Raw genomic sequence first — 22,749 nt, forward strand, 5'->3', positions numbered from 1 at the left:
CATAGTTTGAAGCCTGCTGTCAGGACTGGTTTGGGTAGAAGGACTTTCACTCTCCCTCCCTAGAAATCCTCAGAGGGAAAAAAAAAAAAACCTGCGTTTTCTTAACACTTCTTGGGAGTCACCTTAGTGACATCCCCTCTGGTCCAGAGACCAGTGTCCTTGTGTGATGACGGGACTTTGGAGTGAGTTGACTCATTGTTTCAAGACAAAGGTTGTGTTCCTTGGCCAGGGTCAGAGCCTAGGCACAGACAACCTGGATATCCACACTAGCAGTAGGTTAACAGTTTTCTGAGTATTTTTCTCACAATAATAAGTCATGGCATTCTCTCGGCAATGTCAGAGACCCAAGGATTTATTGACTTTCCTCCTTAACCGCCCCCCCCCATCTTGCAGTATGTATATTCTTACACTGTAAGGAGTAGACACATGGAGGCCAAGCACATTGCTGAAGGGCGCTCTGTGAGCCGGCAGCGGAGCTAAGAATAACTGAGACACCTGACATTTTGAGCTGTGCTAAGCCTCAGAGCTTGTGCTGCTTCTAGATGGCCCCAAAAATCCTCTGATGGCCCCATTTGGGTCCTCACACATAGATGAAGCATTCAGAAGCCACAGGATTTAGCCCTTCATCGCCTGACAAAGGTTCAGGCTTCCAGAAAAGAGCAAAGTGTTTTTCAGTAGTGAGGAGCTTGATCCTGGCCCCTTCTGTAGGGCTTCTGACCCAAGGACAAGGCTAGGAAAACTTCCCCATGAGGCCAAGAACTGTACTTGGCATCTATAAGCCTGGCAGAGGGTAAAACTTCAGAAGAAGCCAGCCAGGTGGGAGCCTGAGTAAGGAAGTAAGTGTCAGTATAGGATATTCACAAGGGTATGGCCATGGAGCAGGCAGGGGACAGGCTCTGAATGGCTACCTTTTCTCTGGTAAATCCCCAGGAACACAGGCAAAAGAACCTGGCCTAGGAAACAAAGATCAGTCTGTGACCAGGAAGCTTCTATGGTCTTCTTGCTTTGCCTGATATCTCAGATATTCCAAAGGCCGGGCTAGCTTTCTGTAATTGTCACCCCATGACTAGATAGGTCTGTGAAGGTGGCAGTCTGGATGGTTATTTGCCTGTCTGCTAGAGCTGAGGGACCAACCATTAAAAAGCTAGACAGGGGCTGGAGAGATGGCTCAGTGGTTAAGAGCACCCGACTGCTCTTCCAGAGGTCATGAGTTCAATTCCCAGCAACCACATGGTGGCTCACAACCATCTGTAAAGAGATCTGATGCCCTCTTCTGGTGTATCTGAGGACAGCTACAGTGTACTTATATATAATAAAATAAAAAATAAATCTTTTAAAAAAAAAAAAAAAGCTAGACAGAATGAGTCTCATTGGTTTGAAAGCAAGAGGTGAGATGTAGAGTATAAAGACTACAATTTGGAAACAACTTTTATTTAGAATATAAGTAGGGTTGAGGTTGTATCTTGATGGTAGAATGCTTACCTAGAATCTAGGTAACCACTAGAAAGAATGCTTACCTAGGAAGACTGAGGTCTCAGCCCCAGCGCTGTGCAAGCCGAGTGGATATTGTGGTGCACACACTAAGGATCACAAGTCCAGGTTCATCCTCAGCTAACTACCAAGTTTGGGCCAGTGGGGACAGCATGAGAACTGTTTCAAAGCAAACATACATGGGGAAAAGGCATAACACTGGATGCAAAGCCTTGAACAAAGGCCACTGAAGTGTTTAGGTGCTCCTCAGTGCATTGTGAATATGACTCTTCTGTTTCCATACTATGTGCCCATACAATATAAAGATAATTGTATTATTTAAAGTAGAGATTTTTGATCCAAGACGGCAGCCAGCAAGAGGCTGATGACGGAGCTTGAAGAGATCCACAAATGTGGAATGAAAAACTTCCATAACATCCATTGCTGAAGCTAATTTATTGACTTGGCAAAGGTTTATTGTTCCTGACAACCCTCCTTATGATAAGTGAGCCTTCAGAATTGAAATCAACTCTTCAGCAAAGTATCTATTCAAACCACCCAAGATCACATTTAAAACAAAGATCTGCCACCCTAAGTTTGATGAGAAGGGGCAGGTCTGTCTGCCAGTAATCAGTGCTGAAACCTGGAATCCAGCCACCGAGACTGACCAAGTAATCCAGTCCCTCATAGCACTGGTGAACAACCCCCAGCCTGAGCACCCACTCTGGACTGACCTAGCTGAAGAATACGCTAAGGACTGTAAAAAATTCTGTAAGAATGCTGAAGAATTTACAAAGAAATATGGGGGAAAGCGTCCTGTGAACTAAAATCTGCCATGAGCAATTCCAGCAAGTTTTAGCAGATTCCGAGCAGTGCATTGAGATAACCCACAAAGCAGGACTCTGTAGAAACTAACACGTGCCACCAACTGGCGTCCATTTGTGGCAGTTACTACCTTTCTACAGTTTTCTTAATCAAAAGTGGTCTAGATAACCTGTAAAGAAGGATTGAAAATTCAGATATTCTGAAAAAAAATAGCAATTTTACTGAAGCACAAGAGGTCAGTTTCAGGAAACCTGTCCTTGATGCATTTGTGCCTTTGAGTTTCTTTTGAACCCTAGGTAAGGCTAGTGTAAAACACACTTGGACCCCTCCCCCAAACACACTCATTTAAGAGGGAACCCCTTTCCTCCTGAGGTATTTATGCAACCCCTGACCACCCACTACATTTCCTTGCCAACCAGCAGAGAGGCATGTTTGATAGGTGAGAAATAGGGCACTCGGTAATGTACTATAGCTGTCAAGTAGAACATTGCTCTTGAGGTTCCCTCAGCACACACCTGTCCTTTGTGATCACAGGCTGACCTTGTCCTGCTAGAGGGCCCACATGATGGGGTCACACAGATACCCAGCAGAACAGACCCCCCCTCTCCTGCTGCCATCCCCCTCCTGACATGTATCGCATGGGCTCTTCTTACAGAATATGTGGATCGAGAGAACCATCTACACCACAGCCTATAAACTGCCGGGAATTTTAAGGTGGTTTGAAGTCAAATCTGTCTTCATGGTAAGGATACACCCTAGAAGGAGATACCTGTCTCCTCCTCCCATTGCATTTGACACCCCGACCCCCCTTTATCCTCAAGAGTTTTGTGATCACTGTGGCCTGTTGCATGCTTTAGTGACTGTCACCACCCTGTGTGTACCTCAGAGCATCAGTATCTCCCCATCTCCCCCGGCATCTTATTTCCAAAGCTGTGTGGCCACCCCCAGAGCTAGCTAACAGGACACTCATTCCTTCTGACACATTAGCAATTGCTGCCATAGCTCTGTTGCTCCGTGAAGTTTGCACCAAGCCTCTTTCAGGCACTTCCGTCGTCATCTGCTTGACAAGTAACTTAACGAATAGAATTTGCTCGTTTTAGGTATTCCTTCGGGGACATAGTTTTAAAGACATGATTCCCATTGTATTAACCAAACTTTGCCTTGCTATGGAACACGGTTATCTTGTTGTTTGGTTTTATTTATGAATGGGTATTTTGCCATCATATATATCCTATGTACATGATGTATATGCAATGCCTCCTGAAGCCGAAAGAGAGAGTGTTGTGAGTTGGGAGTTACAGATGTTTTGTGAGAAACCACAGGGGCACCCAGACTCAAACCCAAGTCTTCTGGAAGAGCAGCCAGTTCTTTTAACCACTAAGCCATTTCTAACACCATGGGACAGTTTTATTTATATGAAACTCACATTTGTAAGGAACAACAGGATGACTTCACTAATGAAATCCAGAGCTCCACCATAGGTTCATTGCCAGAACTGAAACATCACGACAATTGCCCACATAAAACAATCCACGGAAAGGACAAGGGTGTGATAGCCCACTTGGTAGAATGCTTGTCTTGTGTACGCATTGGCTTCTACCCCCAACAGAAACTGGGTGTGGCAGTGCACACCTATAATCCTAGCACACAGCAAGATCACAAATCACAGTGTTACCTTCTGCTGTATGTTGAATCTGAAGCCAGCCTGGGCTACATGATATTCTGTCTCAAAAAAAAAAACTAATTAAAATATGCTTTTGTTCATGTGCCTTTGCTGGGCTGGATCCCACATCAGTCGATGGCTCCTGCCATTCAATTAACAGTGAGTCCCTGAAACACCTGGTGATTTGGCTTAAAGACTTGGCTAAGCTTGCCAAATTGGCTCTTCCTTCTGTATGTCCACCAATCTTTTTTGCCTATGCCAATGAGAACTCTGGGCCCTTCTGTGAACACATATCACTGATCCATCAGACTTCTCCACCCCACAGCAGCCAAGATGGAGCCTCCCACTTCTTCACCCCCAGAGTCCTCAGGATCTGAGACCTCTATCCTGTGTCCCAAAACAACCAAGGTAGTTAGAAGTGGATCATGCCATTAGACCATGAGACCATTTAGTGTGGCCAGGCTACAGTCTGGCAGAAAGCCTTCAAATCTGCATTAACACACAAAATTGCTAAATTTCCATAACCCCAAATACCTGTATCTTTATAGAAACCATGTGTTAGAAGGAAAGTCTATAGGAGGCCAGGGAGGCTGCCTCACCTGGGCACACTACAGTAGCTTAGGTGATGCCCACCATGTTCTCTTCCTTGCAGGTAGAGATCAGTCCACTGGAGAATGCCATCGAGACGATGCAGCTGACCAATGACAAGATTAGCAGCATGATCCAGCAGCACCTGGATGACCCAGGCCTGCCTATCAACCCCCTGTCCATGCTCCTGAATGGCATTGTGGATCCTGCTGTCATGGGAGGCTTTGCCAATTATGAGAAGGCAAGTGGCATACCTGGGACAGCCTGAGCATTCATAGACTCCATCCCTAGCACCCAGAAGTTATCCTGGAGAGTCACCCTCACTTTCCAGAACTCTGAGGTCATTAAGGGTCTAAACATTTCATTCTGGAGACAAGTAAGAGTCTGGATGCTTACCCTCTATAAAGGGCATAGGTGCAGTGGAGGGTTTTTGGCCTCCCTGAATAGTAGCTCAGTGGGGGCGGGTAGAAATTGAAGATCATGTGGTACAGGCTAAGCCAGTTCTACTCAGCATAGGCCACTGCCTATTTTTGCAAATGCAGGGACTGCGTGCATTTAGTTACTTCTTGTCCCAGACAGTTTTCTTAATGTGGCAATAATATTTTGAGCCACTAGGTCTGTGTGGTCCACAAGACCAAAATCATGTGTCTGTTGGCCCTACACAAAAGAAGCTTGTTGACACAAAGAGATCAAAAGGGCTCTCCTGGTGAGCTGCCAATGATTGTGGAAGAAAAGATAGTACCTTCTCAATGTCTATGCCTTCCAGACAAATCTTTGGCTGGCTGGAATCAATAAAGCAGAAGAATATCAGATACAAAGGTAAACTTCCAGGCACTGGTACAGCTGAGAGGGCCATAACCACTGCTACTCAGCAGGACTAAGCAATCTCGGTCCACAGTGGCCTTTCTGGATTCCTGGCTGTCTGTGTGCTCCATGTATTGTATTTGACCTTAAGCTCTGGGGAGTGTCCAGCCATGGGCCTTCAAGGAGTGCCATGGGAAGGCTGCGTGGCTAGATTGTGCCAGTTCAGTACTGTGATGGTCAATCACATGTGCTAAAAAGGCTCTCCCTGTCTCCACAGGCTTTCTTCACAGACCGATACCTGCAGGAGCATCCTGAGGCCCATGGGCAGATCGAGAAGCTCAAGGACCTGATAGCCTGGCAGGTTTGTATGCCTGGGAAAGGAAGATGGATTTTCTGTGCCCCTCCACATATGTTCCTACCAGCATAGTGGCTTCTGGGTCAACACACTCATAAGGATAAAGTCACTTAAGCACCAACGAAATTCTGTATTGTCAATGAACAAGATCAGTTGGGAAAGCTTTGGCTGGCTGGAATTAGTAGAAGAATATCAGATATTGATATTGAAGTGGACTCAGCTGCAAAAGCTCATGCCTCAGCCCCTATAGTCAGGGTGGAAGGAAAAAGACAGACAGACAGAGAGAGAGAGAGAGAGAGAGAGAGAGAGAGAGAGAGATCCGTAGGGTAGCTGCAGCCTGCCCACCCCTTCCGCTGTGAGGAAGCAGCTCCAAAGGATGACTGTCCTTGTTTGTGTTTGCCCAGCTGTGGTTCTGAATGTTATATTGCTTCCATTCTTGCTTCTAGGCTGAGCCCTTCTTGACTGCCTACTTCAAGAACAGGGAGCTGCAGAGGGCCCCTTGTATTCCTCTGGTGTCTGTGTTTTCCAAAACCTCTGAGCTAGGTGTTCTATACTTACACCATCTTTAATTGTTCTGCCACTGGAGCAACTTGCTACAGGTTTCCTCACACAGGCAGCAAGGATGTGCTGACCCCATGATATTCATCAGATGTAACCTCACTAGCCAGACTGCAGAAGGTAGGGAGTGGGCCATCCTGTGCTGGAGTTAGGGATGTGCCTACTCTGTAGGAAATAGAAAGCTAGCCAACCTTGTGTTAGAGCTGGGCAGGTACCTAGGCTGCATGCATGCCTAAGCCTGACCCAGGAGTCTTGAGTAGGCCTAAGAACATCTAGGCTCAGCAGAACTGCTCCTGCCATGAGACCTTTCCTACATTCTGTACTGACTCCTAAAAGTCTCTTACCTGTGACTTTGTCATCAGCACATTGGCCAGTGAGACCACTTAGTGTGTGGGGCTGAGTTATGGCTTACAGCCAAGTTGGAAGCCTTCTAAATTTGCATCTAGATGACTAGATTTTCACAACTCTGACACACACACACACACACACACACACACACACACACACACACCAGTTCTAATTGTACCCCTCAAGTCCCATCTTCCTTCAACTTGTGGCATCTGCCCTTCTGCTTTCAGTCTGCCTGAACCTGACAGACTTCATAAGAAAGTCTCATGAGTAGAGCTGTATATAATTGGTTCTTTGGTATATCTTAATTTCACTCAGCATAATGACTTCAAGTTTCATCCATGTCGTAGCTTTTGTTAGAATATCTTTTTGTGAGGCCAAATAATGTTCGGCTGTGTGGTTACGCCACAGTTTATCCATGCATCTGGACTGTGTAAGCACTTGGACTGTGTCTACCTTGAGGCTGGTCTGATTAAAGATGAAGTGAACACAAGTTCACAAATGCCTGCCATCCCCTTGCTTTCTGTACTCTGCATATGTGAAAGGCTGGATATTCTGTATTATATAAAATTCTAGGTCTGAGGTTTTCAGCTGTTACCAAACTTGTCTCCAGTGATTGAATCGGCTTATACACCAAACGACTAGAATCCAAGCTTCCAGTGTCTGAGTCTTCACCAAGACTTGTTATTTGGGTTCTCTTTTTTCATACCATGGCCATTTTCATGCATGTGAAGACTTACTATATTTATATTTTAAGAGAATTACATGGAAAAAGATTTTCTGATTTTTGTCACAAATCTCTTGAAATCTGATTGCACTCCAATTGTTTTGTGGCATAAGATTCCTCTGAACGAAAAGGGAACAACGCTACTGGCCACTATGGTTTCTTCACACAGAATGTGAGTCACATCCCCAAACCCCCTGTGACTTTTATTTTAAAAAATTTTAAAAAAAAAGAAAGAAAGAAAAGAAAAAGAAAATGTGGGAAAGAGTTTAAATTTTGGATGATTCCATTTGAGGCCTAGAAATGAAGGGGGCATGGTACTCAAAATACCCCAAAATGTTATAACACAAAAACTAGTTTGGTCTGCAGAAGTTCTATTGATTTTTTTCCCCCTGTAAGCTTTTACAGCAAATTGGATTTTATGAGTTTCAAGTCATACAGAGGAAAATAATTTGTTCCCCAGAGAGAGACTTTATGCCAGCACCATGTCATCGCCCCTAATAACTATATTAAAAGATGAATTTTAAAACAGCTCATGGGAAAGTTGAAAGAAAGTCTGTTTTCTAGCAACTTCATTAAATCAAAGAGCAAAGGGAAAAAAATACATATTCAGAACATTACCTGTGATTTTGCTTTCATTTGCAAGTGTTTTGATAGCCTCGTATCAGTAATTGAGTTGTATGTTCATTAAAAAAATGAGAGCTTTACATTTATCCTTGTTCTCGTTTTGCTCCTTAGTTTATTCGGTTTGGGTTTTTCCAGAAGTTCTATCCAGGGTTTCTCCTGGGAGAAGTCCCAGGGCTTGCTGGCTGAGTTACACCCACAGGTATATAGCCAAAGACAAGCATGTCCCCAGTACCTACTCTTCCTGTGATTTTGGCTGGCAGGCCCTAGCCTGCTCCTTAGCTCCTCTTCATGATTCTGAACCGTGATGGCCTGGCCCTCAGCAGCGGGAAGGATGGGCGTGATGCAGGCTGCCCGGAGCCTGCAGACTTTGATACCCAGCCAGAGCTACTCCCTCAAAGGCTCGGCTCTGTCTTCCCTCAAACGCACCTGCAGAGTGTCCAAAGATGAGCCCACACCTTCTCCTCTTAAACTGCTACGCTGCGTACTGATTTTCTTTGAAAGGTACAGAGATGAGAGGGCAACCTCACTCATCATCCCCAGCTGACAGCAACTGTCCTTTCTGCAGGGGCTTGTGCCCTCCGAGCAATGAACAAAGCTGCCAAGTGTTCCCTGCTGCTGGTGAGGCTTGGACCTGTGCAGGGCACACATAGTGCTATACTGAAGGTTCACTTAGAACAACTGGAGGTGTGGCTGGGAAAGCCTCCTCTTTCTTCCAAAGACTGGGGCTCTTTAGAAATAACTGGCTCCGAAAGGTACCCATAGTGACTCAAGCTGTGGGGCAGTTTCCGAGTCCTGTGGCAATTGTGGCAATCCTGAATGGGGTTAGGAATCTGCCTGCCAAAGATATTTTGAACATATGGAACAAAAAGACCTCCAAAGACCACTTCAGGCCCTAGGTCTATAGCCTTTCTTTGTATATTAAGCACCTCATACATTGGACTGAGCTCCATAGAATAGCATTTTATTTCCTTCCATTTAGAACCACAGCTGCAGCTTAGATGCAAATAAGTGTAAAAGCAGAGGCCAAATCCTATTCTGTGAGAAGGCTTTATCTGCTTAGTGTCAGGGACAACTGAGAGTGGCAAATTCTCGCACCTTGTTTGACTCACCTGCCAAACCCTAGACTCCAGGAGTCCCAGTGCAAACAAGGACCTCAGCTCTCACTCTCATCCACCAAGTATGAGAACTTTATCACTCCCAACCCTCACCACCATCACCACCACAAACCCCAGGATGATTGGATCGAATTTTGCACATTTGAAACAGTCATTCTAAATCAGAACAGCTCTTAGCAGCAAGAATGATTGTGTTGTCACCTAGAGATAGCCTTCCCATACATGCTCGTCTCCCCTCTTCCACAGACAACACATTTGCCATGCCAATCAAAAATGTCCCAGCGGACCCTTGTCACCACCACCCCCAGTCCCCCTCCTCCCACAGTCAGAACTCAGGAAGCAAAAGAGTAGTAGTGAACATTTCTTAGGCTGGTCTCGAGTGCATGGTAGCAAGCCCTGGGGAAGCTGTCATCCATATAAGGAACTCATATGGGATGTGAGAACACCTTGTCTGCTTGGAAGAAGCTCACCTGCACACAGGTCATAACTGGACAGAAATGGAGAACAAGTGGCTTGTGCCGTGGGTTTCGGCCCAACTGTCAGCAAAACTAACTTTTGGGTCTGTGCCTCCTGAGCAGGCTGGGTACTTTGAATATGGGGGTGTTTGGGTGCCCCTCCTTTCCTGGAGTACAAGAGAAGAAGCAGCTGTGTGCTATAAATGGAAGCAGATACAGCTCATGAGTGGATTCATCTTGCTAAGATTCCTTGAGTTTGTTCACATGAAATTCAATTGTGTACTTATTATTCCTCTCCCTAATAAATATGCTGGTTCAGATTGGTATTCTATCTTATTAGGAAAATATGTTTTTAATCAGTATTTTTATTTAATTATAAATTATTAAGAGGAAGCCTCTTAGCTTGATTGCATTGAAGACTGACTAACTTTCAGCCTGGTCCTAGGGGAGAAGCAGAGGCCAGGGACAGAATGGAGCCTGTTCCCTTGGCCACCCCCTAGCTAAAATCACTCCAGGGTCTCTGCCACTGAGAAAATGAAAACGTCTCGTGTGACAGTTTTAAAGGTCAGCATCACTTCTACTGTTGGAAGTGAAGTGTTGGCATGGATATCTTGTGACAGTGGTGTCGTCAGAGAAGCGATTATTTTTGGTTTTAAGGGAGAATAAATTTAGTTTTCCTTCCCACATAAGAATATCCATCAGGACTCTAGATGGCCTATAACTGGATTGTTACGTTTGGGGTAGGCTACTCATTTGTCTATAAATTCAATACATCCTCAGCTGATAAATGAACCATGGCATGACCTTTTGCTACCAGAAGCAGGTACATGCGAACACATTCAAAGCACAACTGTCCCCAAACTCTATTGAGAAACACTGGTGTTGAGTCTGTTCTGGGACTGATTGGGTAACAAGACACCTCTCACCCCCACCAAGTAGCAGAATGCATTACACATAGGGTGTTCCGCCTTGGGTATGATCCCCTTAAGCCCCAAGCAAGTCTTGCTTAAACGTTTCCATCTCTGGGGGTGGGAGGGGGGGTTAGCTTTCCTTTTGATGAGTGTAATCAGTCACTCTGATTTGGGAACAAAAGCAGGTGCAACCAGCTGGCTGTTGCTGCCTCCTGCTGTGTACTGCTCTATCAAGACCCGTTCCCCTCCCAAACCAGGAACGTCACCCTGTGTTTTTCAGATTCCATTTTTGGCTGAAGGGATCAGGATTCATGGAGACAAAGTCACAGAGGCCCTGAGGCCATTCCATGAGCGCATGGAAGCCTGTTTCAAGCAGCTGAAGGAAAAAGTGGAAAAGCAATATGGCGTCAGGACCATGGTAAGTGGGCAGGTCTACAGAAGAGTGTCCGATTGGAGTGGAGCGGCTGAGGCCTCTGTGTTGCCTGCTAGGAAATGGGATTGTAGGGACCCTGGCCTCCTTATCAAGCTCACGTTATGAGATTTGTTAATGCCTGAGTACTTCATTCATCTTCTCTGAGTACTATGCTGTGTAGGTTGATACAGTCTGGGGATCTTGATTGGGAGAGTTAAGGAACTCTCCCAAGGAGGGAGCATCTAGAGTTTGACAGACAGGAGCTATATAATCAGCAGCTGAAGAAAGACCCTTACTGAAGGAAATGCACACAGAGAGAAATACCCTATGAGAAGCAGGCATGGAGCCCAGAAATCTAGAAACCTAATTTCTTCTAGAGAGCTGGAGGTTTTTTATGTCTCTGAAGAGTCTTCTTTGTCTAGTTTAGGGTTAGTCTATTTGAAAAAAGGACAGGGTGGCTGATTGGTCCACAACTATTGTGTCCTGATCAGGCCTTGAACTTGCTGATTCAGTCTATGGGGGACGGTACTGTGTGTGGTGTGGAAAGCCAGGAAGTCCTTTGTTTTAAACTACCAGCCTTTTGTCTCATGTCAGGTGGGTAAGGAATAAGCCAGTCTTGGAAGTTTGCCACCTTTATTACTTGGTCATGGACTTTCTCCCTGTCTGTCAACCTACCAGGGAATCTGGCTAACTCCTAGTCACTGAAGGTCATGAAGAAATCTCACAGAGGTCCTCAGGACTCTGTTGGGTTACAGAACTCATGCCCCAAGGCGTGCCATACACAGAGAGCTGTGTAACACTCAGGCAGTAACTTATGGTATCCCGACCTGAGACGGAGTCAACGCCTACCTAGCTCGATGTTGAAACTGTGACCGATGGGTTCAAGGAGACAATGGTTTTATTAGTGGCAAGTTTTCCTTGAAAGCATGAGGACCAAAGTTCAATCCCCATAATGTCATGTAAAATAAAACCAGTCATGATGGCACATACGTGTAATCCCAAGATTTGGTAGGCAGAGATATGCAGATCCCTGAAACTCACAGCCAGTACCACCTATTTGGAGAGAGCTAGTCAGGGTGAGAGAGAGATTCTGTCTCATAATACAAGGTAGACAGCACCCAAGAGAAATGTACCTGAGGTTGTCTTTTGACCTGCACATGCATGTTCACCCATTGGCATACACACACACACACGCACGCGCGCACACACACACACACACACACACACACACACACACCAGGATGGGAGAAGAGATGGGTTACTGATGATCTAAATTGTTGCTAAGTGAAAGGCTAGCCATTGAAGGAGGTAGAAATGGGAGAAATGATCCAGGCTGGGAGGCAAGCAGGAATTTGAGTCGCAGGCCAGATTCAGTGCACACAAAGGCATGCACTTAACAGAAGAGCACCAAAGGCTGAAGTTGGAAAGGCAGGCAGCCTTCAGGAGCCAGAAGCCCCACTTAGGCTATAGGCTGTGCTCATGACGTGGGTGGAGGGGGCAGTAGGGGAGATGTAGTAGGCCGTGCTCACAACATAGGACTGAATGGCTCTGGTGATGAATTCCTGAAAAATTCCTGGACTGGGGCTGGAGTCAGAAGCATGACAGATGGGCATCTTTGATTCTCAGGAATGCAAAGAGTGCTGCAGATGTACTCTTACAGATAAGCCCCTACTGAGCATGCTCATGGCAGAGCCAGCATTTCCAATCCCACTGACAGCCCACTGGGAGCCCCTGCAGGTAAACAGCTGAGGATACGGGGTGCCTCCCCTGCTGCTTTTGAAGACACTTCTGCAAGTCCAAGTCCTTCAGCAGCGATACTGATAGCTTGGAGCCTGCAGCTTGTCACCATCAGTGTTGAGTGGCAAAAAGTTTGTGGGTGTGTCAGAAGGCAGCTCTTGCAAAGTTTTGTGCTGCTTTGAAGTTTTCTGAGAATTAAGAGCTTGTGCAGGCTCCAAGTTTTGTAACTAAGTTCAATGCTTTCTATTTTATCAACCATTTATTGAATCGCCCACAATTAAAGAAACCTATTGATCTTGCCTGTCAGTTTTTACATCTCTCCTCTGCTATGAAATATCACTGAGAAACCTTGCTATAGGGTACAGGTCAAAATAGAAAGCAAGGGCAGGAAGATGGTGTGTGGGATTGGGATGGAGGGAGACGGGGGACCTATAAAGGTGAAGGGTATCTTTTCAAACATGTTTCCCTTGTACCTTGGCACCCATCATTGGCTAAAGGCAAGCAATTTCTGTATCACCTTCTCCATATATCTTGCTTTCTTTGTGGAGGCAACCAGGCATCCCACCCAGTGGGGCTTTCAGAGCATGATCTGGAGACAGAATTCAGGGATCATTTGTATCCATGGGTACTATGATGCAGGGGGCAAACTTTATGAGACCTACTCCATCTCGGACCCAGAATGACGCTCTGAAGCCATCCTTTCTAGGTAGGCAGTAGTTCATGCTGCAGCTTGTCATTCTGTGAGGGATGTGGTCATAAAGGCAGGCTGGGGGGCACCTGCCTTGTCTCACCTACTTTGGAAGCCTACAAGCATCTCAGAATACTTTGAAAAGCAATATCATATTTTCCTCTTTCCAAAAGGATGGGTTTTAAAATAATAATGATAAAAAAAAAACCCAGGAAGGACATAAACCATTTTGTCAATGTTTCTAAGGCAGCCTACGCTCCAGAAAGGCAAGCATTAGCCACACCCTGACTGTGCAACACAAGGGTCTCTCCAGCTTGCTCCTTTGTGCCATCTATTTTGTCAGTTCTAGAGATCCAAGGAGACACTGCTTCCTGGATGAGCAATGAACAGATTCCCAGAGACCCCCAGAATGGAGACACCAAGCACTGGCCTCTGCTTTTGCTGCCCACAGCATATGAGGGCACCTGCTTTCACCTCTATACATATGAAAACTTTTTTCTGCTTCCTGTCCCTCCTGTCCTCTTCCTAAAGTCGGATGAGGGCCAGAAAGCCTTGCTTGGCTCTGCTCTTTACTCCACCCCTCTCCTTACCTGAAACAAAGCACCATTCAGACCATATGTTGGTTGGAACTCCAAGCCTCTCTCTCCAGACAGCCCCTACTAGTTCCTTGTGGGGTGTCCTCCATCGCACAGCCCAGCACTTCAGTGCTCCACCCATCAGCTGAGCATCCAGTCATCTGTGCCCGCTACTGGCTCTGATGGCATCTTCAGCCCAGTGCTGGGCCTCTTTATCTGGAGGGAGACTCAGACCAGGCTCCTGCTCCTGCACTTGCTTCTCATGACTTCAAGCCTGGCTGCCTTCAGGGCAACATAATACTTAAATCTCCAGGCCATGGCTGGAGAACAAAATTATTTACCTCTCTCCCTTCCTCATGAGCTCATCTCCATCACCATCCAGTCACCTGACTGTGACTCATCGTATGGTCAACATTCATGGTCATGGTTGAAAAGCATACTTCAGCCAGGAGGCAAAGGAAGAAGCAAAATTCAGTGCTACAGGGCAGGGCCTGAGAGTCATTCTGTCTTCGAAGACCAAAATAAATTTCCTGTCCAGATACCAAGGCAACAAGACAAGGACAAAGGAAGGTTCCACTAGCCTTCTACTGAGCCTTATAACCCTCAGATGCAGTCATTGTTAATCCTCACAAAGGACCCACAGTGGGGAGATGGCTCTCTGCATGTCTTAAAAGAAGCTTACAGGGCTTCCTTGTCTTACACATGACTACACAGTTGGTGCATGAGACCAAGATCTAGCCTAGTGTAACATTCTACTCCTCATCTTTTTGGCCCTGTGGGTAGAACAGGCAGACAGCAAGGCACTCCTGTTAGTGAGATCTTGAGCTACCTGTTGGTCCTGCATAAGATTCTAGTTGGTTCTGATGGAACAAAAGAAAGCCCTCTTAGTTCTAGACTTCTGAGCCTCTGCTCAACGAAGAACTGGTAAGACAAATGGTCCACAAGAATCTACGACTCCCCTCACCGAGTCCTTGTAAATACAAATCTCCAGCGGGGCTCCTGTTCCTTGTTAGCCAGATCCTTCCCCTGATCTCCTCCTTCTCTTGTACATCCCAGTGTTTATGCATATTGGTTATGTGCCAGCCTTTGGTGGTTGACAGTAGGAGGATAGTGCTCTTAAATACTGAGGGTGGCTTCATCTGACCTTTGTACCCTATGGCCCCCAGTGGTCTCCTTCTGTGCATACGTGCACTTGCCTTCTGGGAAGTTCATTGCCTCACAGACAGACATAGTAACCCACAAACTGGATATTCTCAACAATGGGCCTCAAAGTGCTAGGACAACCCCACCCACATAACAAATAGGCCAAGTTTCTTCCCAGATCTTGACTTGGCATTGTCTCCTTGGCTTTTCCTTCCTCTTCCCAGGTGGTGGTAAAACACAAAGCAACATCCCCCCAAGTTACAGAAATCAACAGAGTCTGACATTTTCTTGCCTTCCTTTGCGTTCCCAGTGGATAGTGATAGAGTCAAGCTTGAAATACTTGCAGTGGAGTCAGGAAATAGTCTTTCTTTGGCTAGATAGGGTGTCTAGAGATGGAATCACCTTCCAAACTGAGCCTCCACTTCCAGCCCTGTAGAATGGCCAAAGACAGTGTGCATCCGAGAAGGCCAAAGCTATGACCAGGTCTCATTCAAAACATAAAGGGAGTTAAAGGCTGAGGACCCCTTAGCCTCAGAGATGCCAGAGAATAACTGGCATCTCAGGTGTGTAGGATGGGGCTTGGGTGGTGATGAGAAAGTCAGAATGGACCTAGGCAGAACTCTACCCTGAATCAATGGGAGTAGCAAGGACAAACAGCCACATCCCTGGGACTTGCCCAAGGCAGAGGGGAGACCTTACAGATCAAGGTATCATTCTTCATATCAGCAGTACTTCAGAAAGGATGGAAAGAGTGTGTAGTATAGATACCAAGTCTCCAGGTATCTTGTAGAAAACATTTCTACACATGGGGAGAATCTACTAGTCACCCTACCCCTTGTAACTTCCTCCTCATGGCTGATTAGTCATAGTGAACATCCTTGGAGATGCCCTCTGGTGCCATCATTTGTGCTAAGGTCAAGACTCTGTGTTGGCAACCCCCAGAGGCTGATCACCTTGAGCCGGTGGCCTGCACCATACCATGGCTCACTTGTCTGTCTTGTAAATAAAGTTTTATTAGCAGACAGCCACATTTCTTTCTGCAACATAAGAAATCAACAGCTTGCTCCCTCCAAGGGCTGTGACTGTGATACAAACCAGCTGTTCTGTAGGTGATTAGCTATATGACATGCCAGCAGCATCCTAGGGTGCGGTGGGGAGGCTGACGCAACACAAGGGGAGTGACACTCAGACATGTGATTTCTGCCAGCCCAAGAAAAATGTTTGTGAAGCAGCTGTGGTCCAGATGTGCCAACATCTGGCTTCGGGCTCAGACACACTGGTGTTTCCTGGCTAATTAGGTGTAGATACATGCTGTATCCAATGCACATTGATTTGTATGTATGTATGTATGTATTGCTAATGTACAGCAAGTTGTCAGGAAGAGACTAGAAAATTCCCTCGGGTGACTATGTTCTTGAAATGTGTCATTGGTTCTCTTCATGGAAAGGAGAGACCCGCAGCCTGGCCCAGGCCTTTCTCCCATCACCCTCACTCAGCCAAGAAGATCCGACTCTAGTGTTGGGAGGCAGCCTCTGTAGTGAGGGCTTTGAGCCAATCCAGCTCTGTGAGTCTGGGTGTCTGACTCAGGTGTTAATGTGCAGCTGGACAAAGGTCATACAAAGACCTTACACATTTTTAGTCACATTCTAGACATACTGTGTATTAAACTTCCTGGTGAGTAACACCACTGAAGGATAGGTTGATTTGTCTGGAAGAAGAAATTTATATTTAAAATAAAAAGGCCAAGACAGTTCTTTCTGGTATTCTTATCAGGTGATTCAGATCTCAAAGGATGTTAAAACTGTCTTTATTTTTTTCCCTCAGTTCAGAACAAGAAATGGTTATGAAGTGTGGTCCCATTGCTAAGGCTCCTTCAGCACAGGGATCTGGCCACAATTGTCTGGGTCTTAATATATTGTCTTCTCTCAGCCCTCAGGCTTGGATGACAGGAGAGGCAGTCGTCCTCGGTCCATGGTGCGGTCCTTCACAATGCCATCATCCTCTCGGCCACTGTCAGTGGCTTCTGTCTCTTCTTTCTCCTCTGACAGCACCCCTTCAAGGCCAGGCTCTGATGGGTGAGTAGGGTCAGCAGCTGGGAATCCAGATTGGGAAGGCTGGGCACCTCATGAGATGCCATTTGTACCCTGGGGTTACTTAGCACCCCTGGACATGCTGTTTGGAAAACTGAGAGTCTCCAAGACATGGTGGTACCATGATATCATAATGTGGTTTCTGTGAGACACCTTTCCCTGAGTAGCATTGCCAGAAAGGTGTCTGCCAAACCTTAAAGCTCTAGTGAGCATTTAATTCTCGGTATGTCTCAATTCCTCTACGATCCCAACCGTGCCAACTGCCAGAGCCAGGCTTATATCACTGGGTAACTCCTGTGTGTGTGTGTGTGTGTGTATGTCAGAGAGAGAGAGAGAGAGAGAGAGAGAGAGGGAGAGGGAGAGCACAAAAGTGTTTATTTCTAAGAAAGTTTGTTACTTTCAAAAAGTTTTTTATTTTATATATATATATTTATATATACATATATATCATACTTTATATATTATATATAATGCATACCTGGTACCCAGAGAGGCCAGAAGAAGGCATCAGATCCCCTGGAACTAGAGTTGCAGATTGCTAAGGCACCACGTGTGTGATTGCACTGACCTCCCCCAAAACAATACACACAGCAGGTCCTGTGCAAGGAGGGCACATGCTCTTCACTGCTGAGCCATCCCCAATCCCAAATTTATTACTTTTTAGAGAGAAATTCTGTTTAAGTTAAATACTTGTGAGAAAAACTCCCTGTCTTCTACTTTATTTGGCCCCTCTGCAGGATAAAAATCATATGATCTTTCCCCAGTTTTTAAATTATACTTAGCTCCACCATCGGAACCACCTTTAAGAGTGGACAAGGTATCTTAGCAGGTAAAGCACTTGCTGCCAAGTCTTCACACATATGCACACCACATGCACACACACACACACACACACACACACACACCACATGCACACACACACACACACACCACATGCACACACACACACACACCACATGCACACACACACACACCACATGCACACACACACACACACAGGACAGATAAATACATGGTAAAAATTAAAGAAGAACACTGTTAAGTACATAAGTATTCCTACATTCACACTGCTGTATACCCTCCTAGAACTCTTTTGTCATACTGAGCTTCACACCATTAAACCTTGTATCCCCCTTCCTTCAGAGCCCCAGCAACAGCCACTATACTTTCTGGCACTGAGTTTACCAAGTCTAGCACACATAATGTTCTGCAAGGTCATCTTGAGGAGCCCCATATAAAAACTAAAAGCAGGCATGAGCCTGCTAGTTTACAAGCTAATTCCTGAACCCTCAGGGTGGTTTAAACATTAGCTCAGATGGTTGCAAATAACACCTTGATATTTGTGTTTTTCCTGCTGTTTTTAAGTGACAAACCATGTAGAATTTCTTCCTATACAAAAAGAAAAAAATCCACATACACTTTACAGATCAGAGAAGAACTTCTGAGTATTTCGTTCTGCACAGTGGTGTGTTTATCCTAGCCTTTCATTTGACAATCCGTCACTATCAAACCTGAAGGCTCCTGGTCCTTGTATACAGACATAGACTACCAGAGAATATCAGGGACCTCTCAGTTCTAAGTACCTTTGCTTGCCAGCAATTGATACACCTGATGGAGAACTGCAAGTCTACCCGTGTTCTTTCCTTAACAGTAATTTTTATCATTGTCTGGTATTTAGGCCAACCCCATATGGAAATTATCCATTTCGAGGTGTTTAAATCATGTGTGCCTGTCACTTAGAACAAGATAGCTAAAGAAATTTAATGCAGCTTCCCTTCGAGAGAATCCCCAGGCTAGTTAGGGAAAGGGTTTTATATTCCTGAGAACGCAGGGGTTAGGTGGAAATTGATGGAGAGGTTTTAGATGGAGTGGTGTGTTACAGTCAGCTCACCCAGGAGGCGTTTGTTCAACCTTTAAACTGGAAAGTGTCTCTATTAGAGCCCTAAGTTGTGTTCATTCTTGGGTCGCCATGCTTTCTGTCTGACTGATGCAGACAAAATGAGACTTAATATCAAAGGGTACAGGTTACATGCAGAATAAAGTTCATCCTGACTGCAGTAGTCCCTCCGAAGGCAAAGAAATGTACCTGTCTCTCTTGACTTCCTTGGATACTCACCCAGACAGACCGCAGAATTCTCCTCCAAGGGTTCCAAGGGGACCATAAATTTGCCTTTTGACTATTTAAATTATCTCAAGTTCAGAAAAACATGGTCTATGGCATTTTTTATTGTTGCTTCTAATATTTTAGATATACTTCGTTTCATGCAACATGATGTTGATTTGATATAAATATGTAAATAAATGTATAAATAAATAGAGAGAAATATAAATATAGGAGATAGATAGGTAGATAGATTGATAGATAGATAGATAGATAGATAGATAGATAGATAGATAGATAGATACGAACAAATGGGTGGATAGATCAGAATGTCTTTATTTTAGTTATTTTTGTCTTGCTGTGATAAAATGATCTGACAAAAAGTAACAAGGAAGGTAGGATTGGGTTAACTCACAGTTCTGGAAGGTGTGACAAAGGGCAGGAAAGGCATGAGAGCAGCAGCAAGAGGCCAATTACATTGCATTCAGAAAGCAGAGGGGAAAGGGGTGGGTGGGGCATAGAGACAGAGAAAAGGAGAATAAGAGGTGGGTCAAGCCTATGAAGCATCTAAGCCCGCCCCAGTGGCATACTTCCTCCTGCAAGACTCCACTTCCTAAAGGTTCTATAACCTCTGCAAACAGCACCCCCTACTGGGGACCAAGTGTTTAAATACATGAGCCTATGAGGAATATTTCTCATTCAGATTGCTAAACCTTCATGAGTTTCAAGAGTTGATGTGTATATCACCTGTCACTTTTAATGCTTTTATTATGGGACTTTTTCAGATCTGCCGAGTGTGGACTAAATAGTATCATGGGATGCCTTACCCCAGAAGCTAACCTTCACATTATAAAGTACTTTCCCGTTTTGTTTCCACCTGTATCCCACACCTGGTCCCAACTTCATTTTTATTCCATAACAAGTCTTAAGCACCATATCTTGTTACCTCCATGGTACCTCCACATGGGTTTCCAAATGATGAGTCCCCTTTAGAAAACATAGCTGTATACGTTAATGTCACATAAAATAATTGACATGAATTCCTAATCACGATGGCATTGGTATTAATTTCTCATCTTATAGGCATGTTTTCATTTTATTGTTTTTTTTTTATTAACTTGAGTGTTTCTTATTTACATTTCGAGTGTTATTCCCTTTCCCGGTTTCCGGGCCAACCTCCCCCTAACCCCTCCCCCTCCCCTTCTTTATGGGTGTTCCCCTCCCCATCCTCCCCCCATTGCCGCCCTCCCCCCAACAATCACGTTCACTGGGGGTTCAGTCTTAGCAGGACCAAGGGCTTCCCCTTCCACTGGTGCTCTTACTAGGTTATTCATTGCTACCTATGAGGTCAGAGTCCAGGGTCAGTCCATGTATAGTCTTTAGGTAGTGGCTTAGTCCCTGGAAGCTTATTGTTTTTATTGTGTGTGTGTGTGTTTGAGTGTGTGTGTGTGTGTGTGTGTGTGTGTGTGTGTGTACATGCATGAATACAGGCATGCACCTGTCATTGCAGGCATGTAGCAGTCAGAGGAGCACCTCCCAGTTTGTCTTCACCTTCCGCCTTGTTTAAGACAGGGTTTCTTTTTCTGTTGCTCAGTACTGTGTGCGACAGCCTAGCTGCCCCTGCCCTTCTGCTGCCTCTCCTCCCATCTCACTGTTGGAGTACTGGGATTACAGATGGACCACATCACAACCATCCCCACATGGGTGCTGTGGATTTGAGCTCAGGTCCTCACAGCTGCACAAGAGCTTAACACGCCACACCATCTCCCTGGCCCTATGCCCATTTTGTAAAGTTTGTTTGAAGCTAAACCGAATGGAGTCCTTACCTTACCCTTGGTTGGAATTATCTCCTTAAGTCTCACAATCCACTTTCTAAAAACTGTCATTGTCCTTGTAATTTGTTGAAAAATCCACATTGCTTACCTTTCTGTGTCTGTACTGAGTGGATCGTATTGATTTTGTGTCCTGCAGTGTGGATGCTGTCTGATGTATGTCTGTCCTCCCTATCATCAGCATATTGGGAGGTGAATCTAGAGGTCTGGTGTGGTTCAGGTTTGATTTGGGGCCAGCTAACCTTATAGGTGGCTAGAGGTCCTTCCCTTTAGGGGCACATCAGAGCTGATTTTCTCTCTCGGTGATGTTAACGGCCATTGGTAATCAATGCTCAGAATCAACACCATTGCAGTTTAAATTGCATGTACACCTTGTCAACGAATCCCATTACACAGCTCAGTTAGACTGGGAGAGGCAGCACTCGTATAACACGGTTCTTGCACTCTGGGGTCTTTATTGCCAGTTGATATCATATGTGCGTTCATGGGAGGGCGGTGCGTGTGTTCATGCGTGCACTTTGAGTGTGTGCTCATGTCCGAGTGCAGTATGTACACATGGAGTCTGAAGGACTTGATTGAGCATTACTGCTATGGGTCTATCTACCTTGGTGGTTTTTTAGACAAGTCTCTTATTGGTCTTTAGCTTACTAGTTTAGCTAAGCCAGCTGGCCAGCAAACCTAGAAAAAGCAAGCACCCACTGCCCCAGTTGGCTTTTTCTTGTCAGTTCTGCGGATCAGGCTCAGGTCCTTGTGCTTGTACAGCAAGCACTTAACCAAAGGAGCCACCTCTCCAGCCTGGTGCTTTGTTAGAATACAGATATCATTCCTGATGGGTCACAATACATCTAAAGACCCCGGCTGCCTCTCTCTTTGAATCATTCTCTTCCTTGTAGAAGTCTGTGGTTACCAGATAGCCTGGTGCGCGGAGCCTGACTTTATATATCTCTGCTACGGTAAGCTATCCTGTTAAGTCATTGATTTAGATACCTATGTCCTTTAGATTTGCTCTCGAGCCTCTGCTGCCGAAGAAGATGCACTCCAGGTCCCAGGACAAGCTAGACAAGGACGATCCAGATAAAGAGAAGAAGGACAAGAAGAAGGAGAAAAGGAACAGCAAACACCAAGAGATATTTGATAAGGAATTCAAGCCTGCTGACAGCTCCCTGCAGCAGTCTGAGGCTGTGATCCTGTCTGAAACGGTAATTTTACTGGAGGTCGGAGGAGCTCTGCAGGGGTGCCTGGGACCCACCTAGGCTCTGCATGTAACTGAGAGGGCTGTCAGTTGGATTTTATTGAACTTTTACAAAATATAGCAACTTAAAAGCCCGAGGTCTTCTCATCTCTGACCTCAAACAACCCCATAGTCAGAGACGCAGAGCTGCACTGTCTTTTCTCTGAGAGCGCACACTGTCTTGGCCTTCATCCTCTTTCAGAGGGGGTGTGTAGGTCAGTCCCCTGCAGGGCCCTCGTTTGTCTAGGCTCCTTAGAGCTCTGTTGGACTTGGTGCCCTCGTGTCCTAGCACCTCAGAGAGCAGAAGCATCCTGCTTTCACAGACTGTACTCACTCATGGATAGCAAATGTCTTCTCTACACCTTCCTGACGGACATCCTTAAGTCTTAGTCACTGCCTGAGGGTTAAAATCTGCTCAGCTTCTGGTTGGTGAGACCACGCCCTACGTGATGCTCTTAGTTTGATCCCTTGAATCCACATTGTTGAAGAAAACTGAC

At 45.5% G+C, this 22,749-nt stretch overlaps 1 protein-coding gene and 1 pseudogene across 2 annotated transcripts in view; both read left to right on the forward strand.

Annotated features, from left to right (window-relative positions):
• Dock1 (dedicator of cyto-kinesis 1) overlaps positions 1–22,749 on the forward strand; it is a 509,283-nt gene that overhangs the window by 476,914 nt on the left and 9,620 nt on the right. For both annotated transcript variants that reach the window (NM_001143858.1, XM_087561118.1), the window contains 6 exon segments: positions 2,951–3,037; positions 4,611–4,787; positions 5,628–5,711; positions 10,724–10,861; positions 16,928–17,073; positions 22,022–22,220. In NM_001143858.1, coding sequence (NP_001137330.1) covers positions 2,951–3,037; positions 4,611–4,787; positions 5,628–5,711; positions 10,724–10,861; positions 16,928–17,073; positions 22,022–22,220 — 831 coding nt within the window.
• Positions 1,778–2,377, forward strand: LOC147996993 (ubiquitin-conjugating enzyme E2 L3 pseudogene; annotated as a pseudogene).

Source organism: Rattus norvegicus, chromosome 1, assembly GCF_021556685.1.
Source record: "Rattus norvegicus strain SHRSP/BbbUtx chromosome 1, alternate assembly SHRSP_T2T, whole genome shotgun sequence".
Lineage (NCBI taxonomy): Eukaryota > Metazoa > Chordata > Mammalia > Rodentia > Muridae > Rattus > Rattus norvegicus.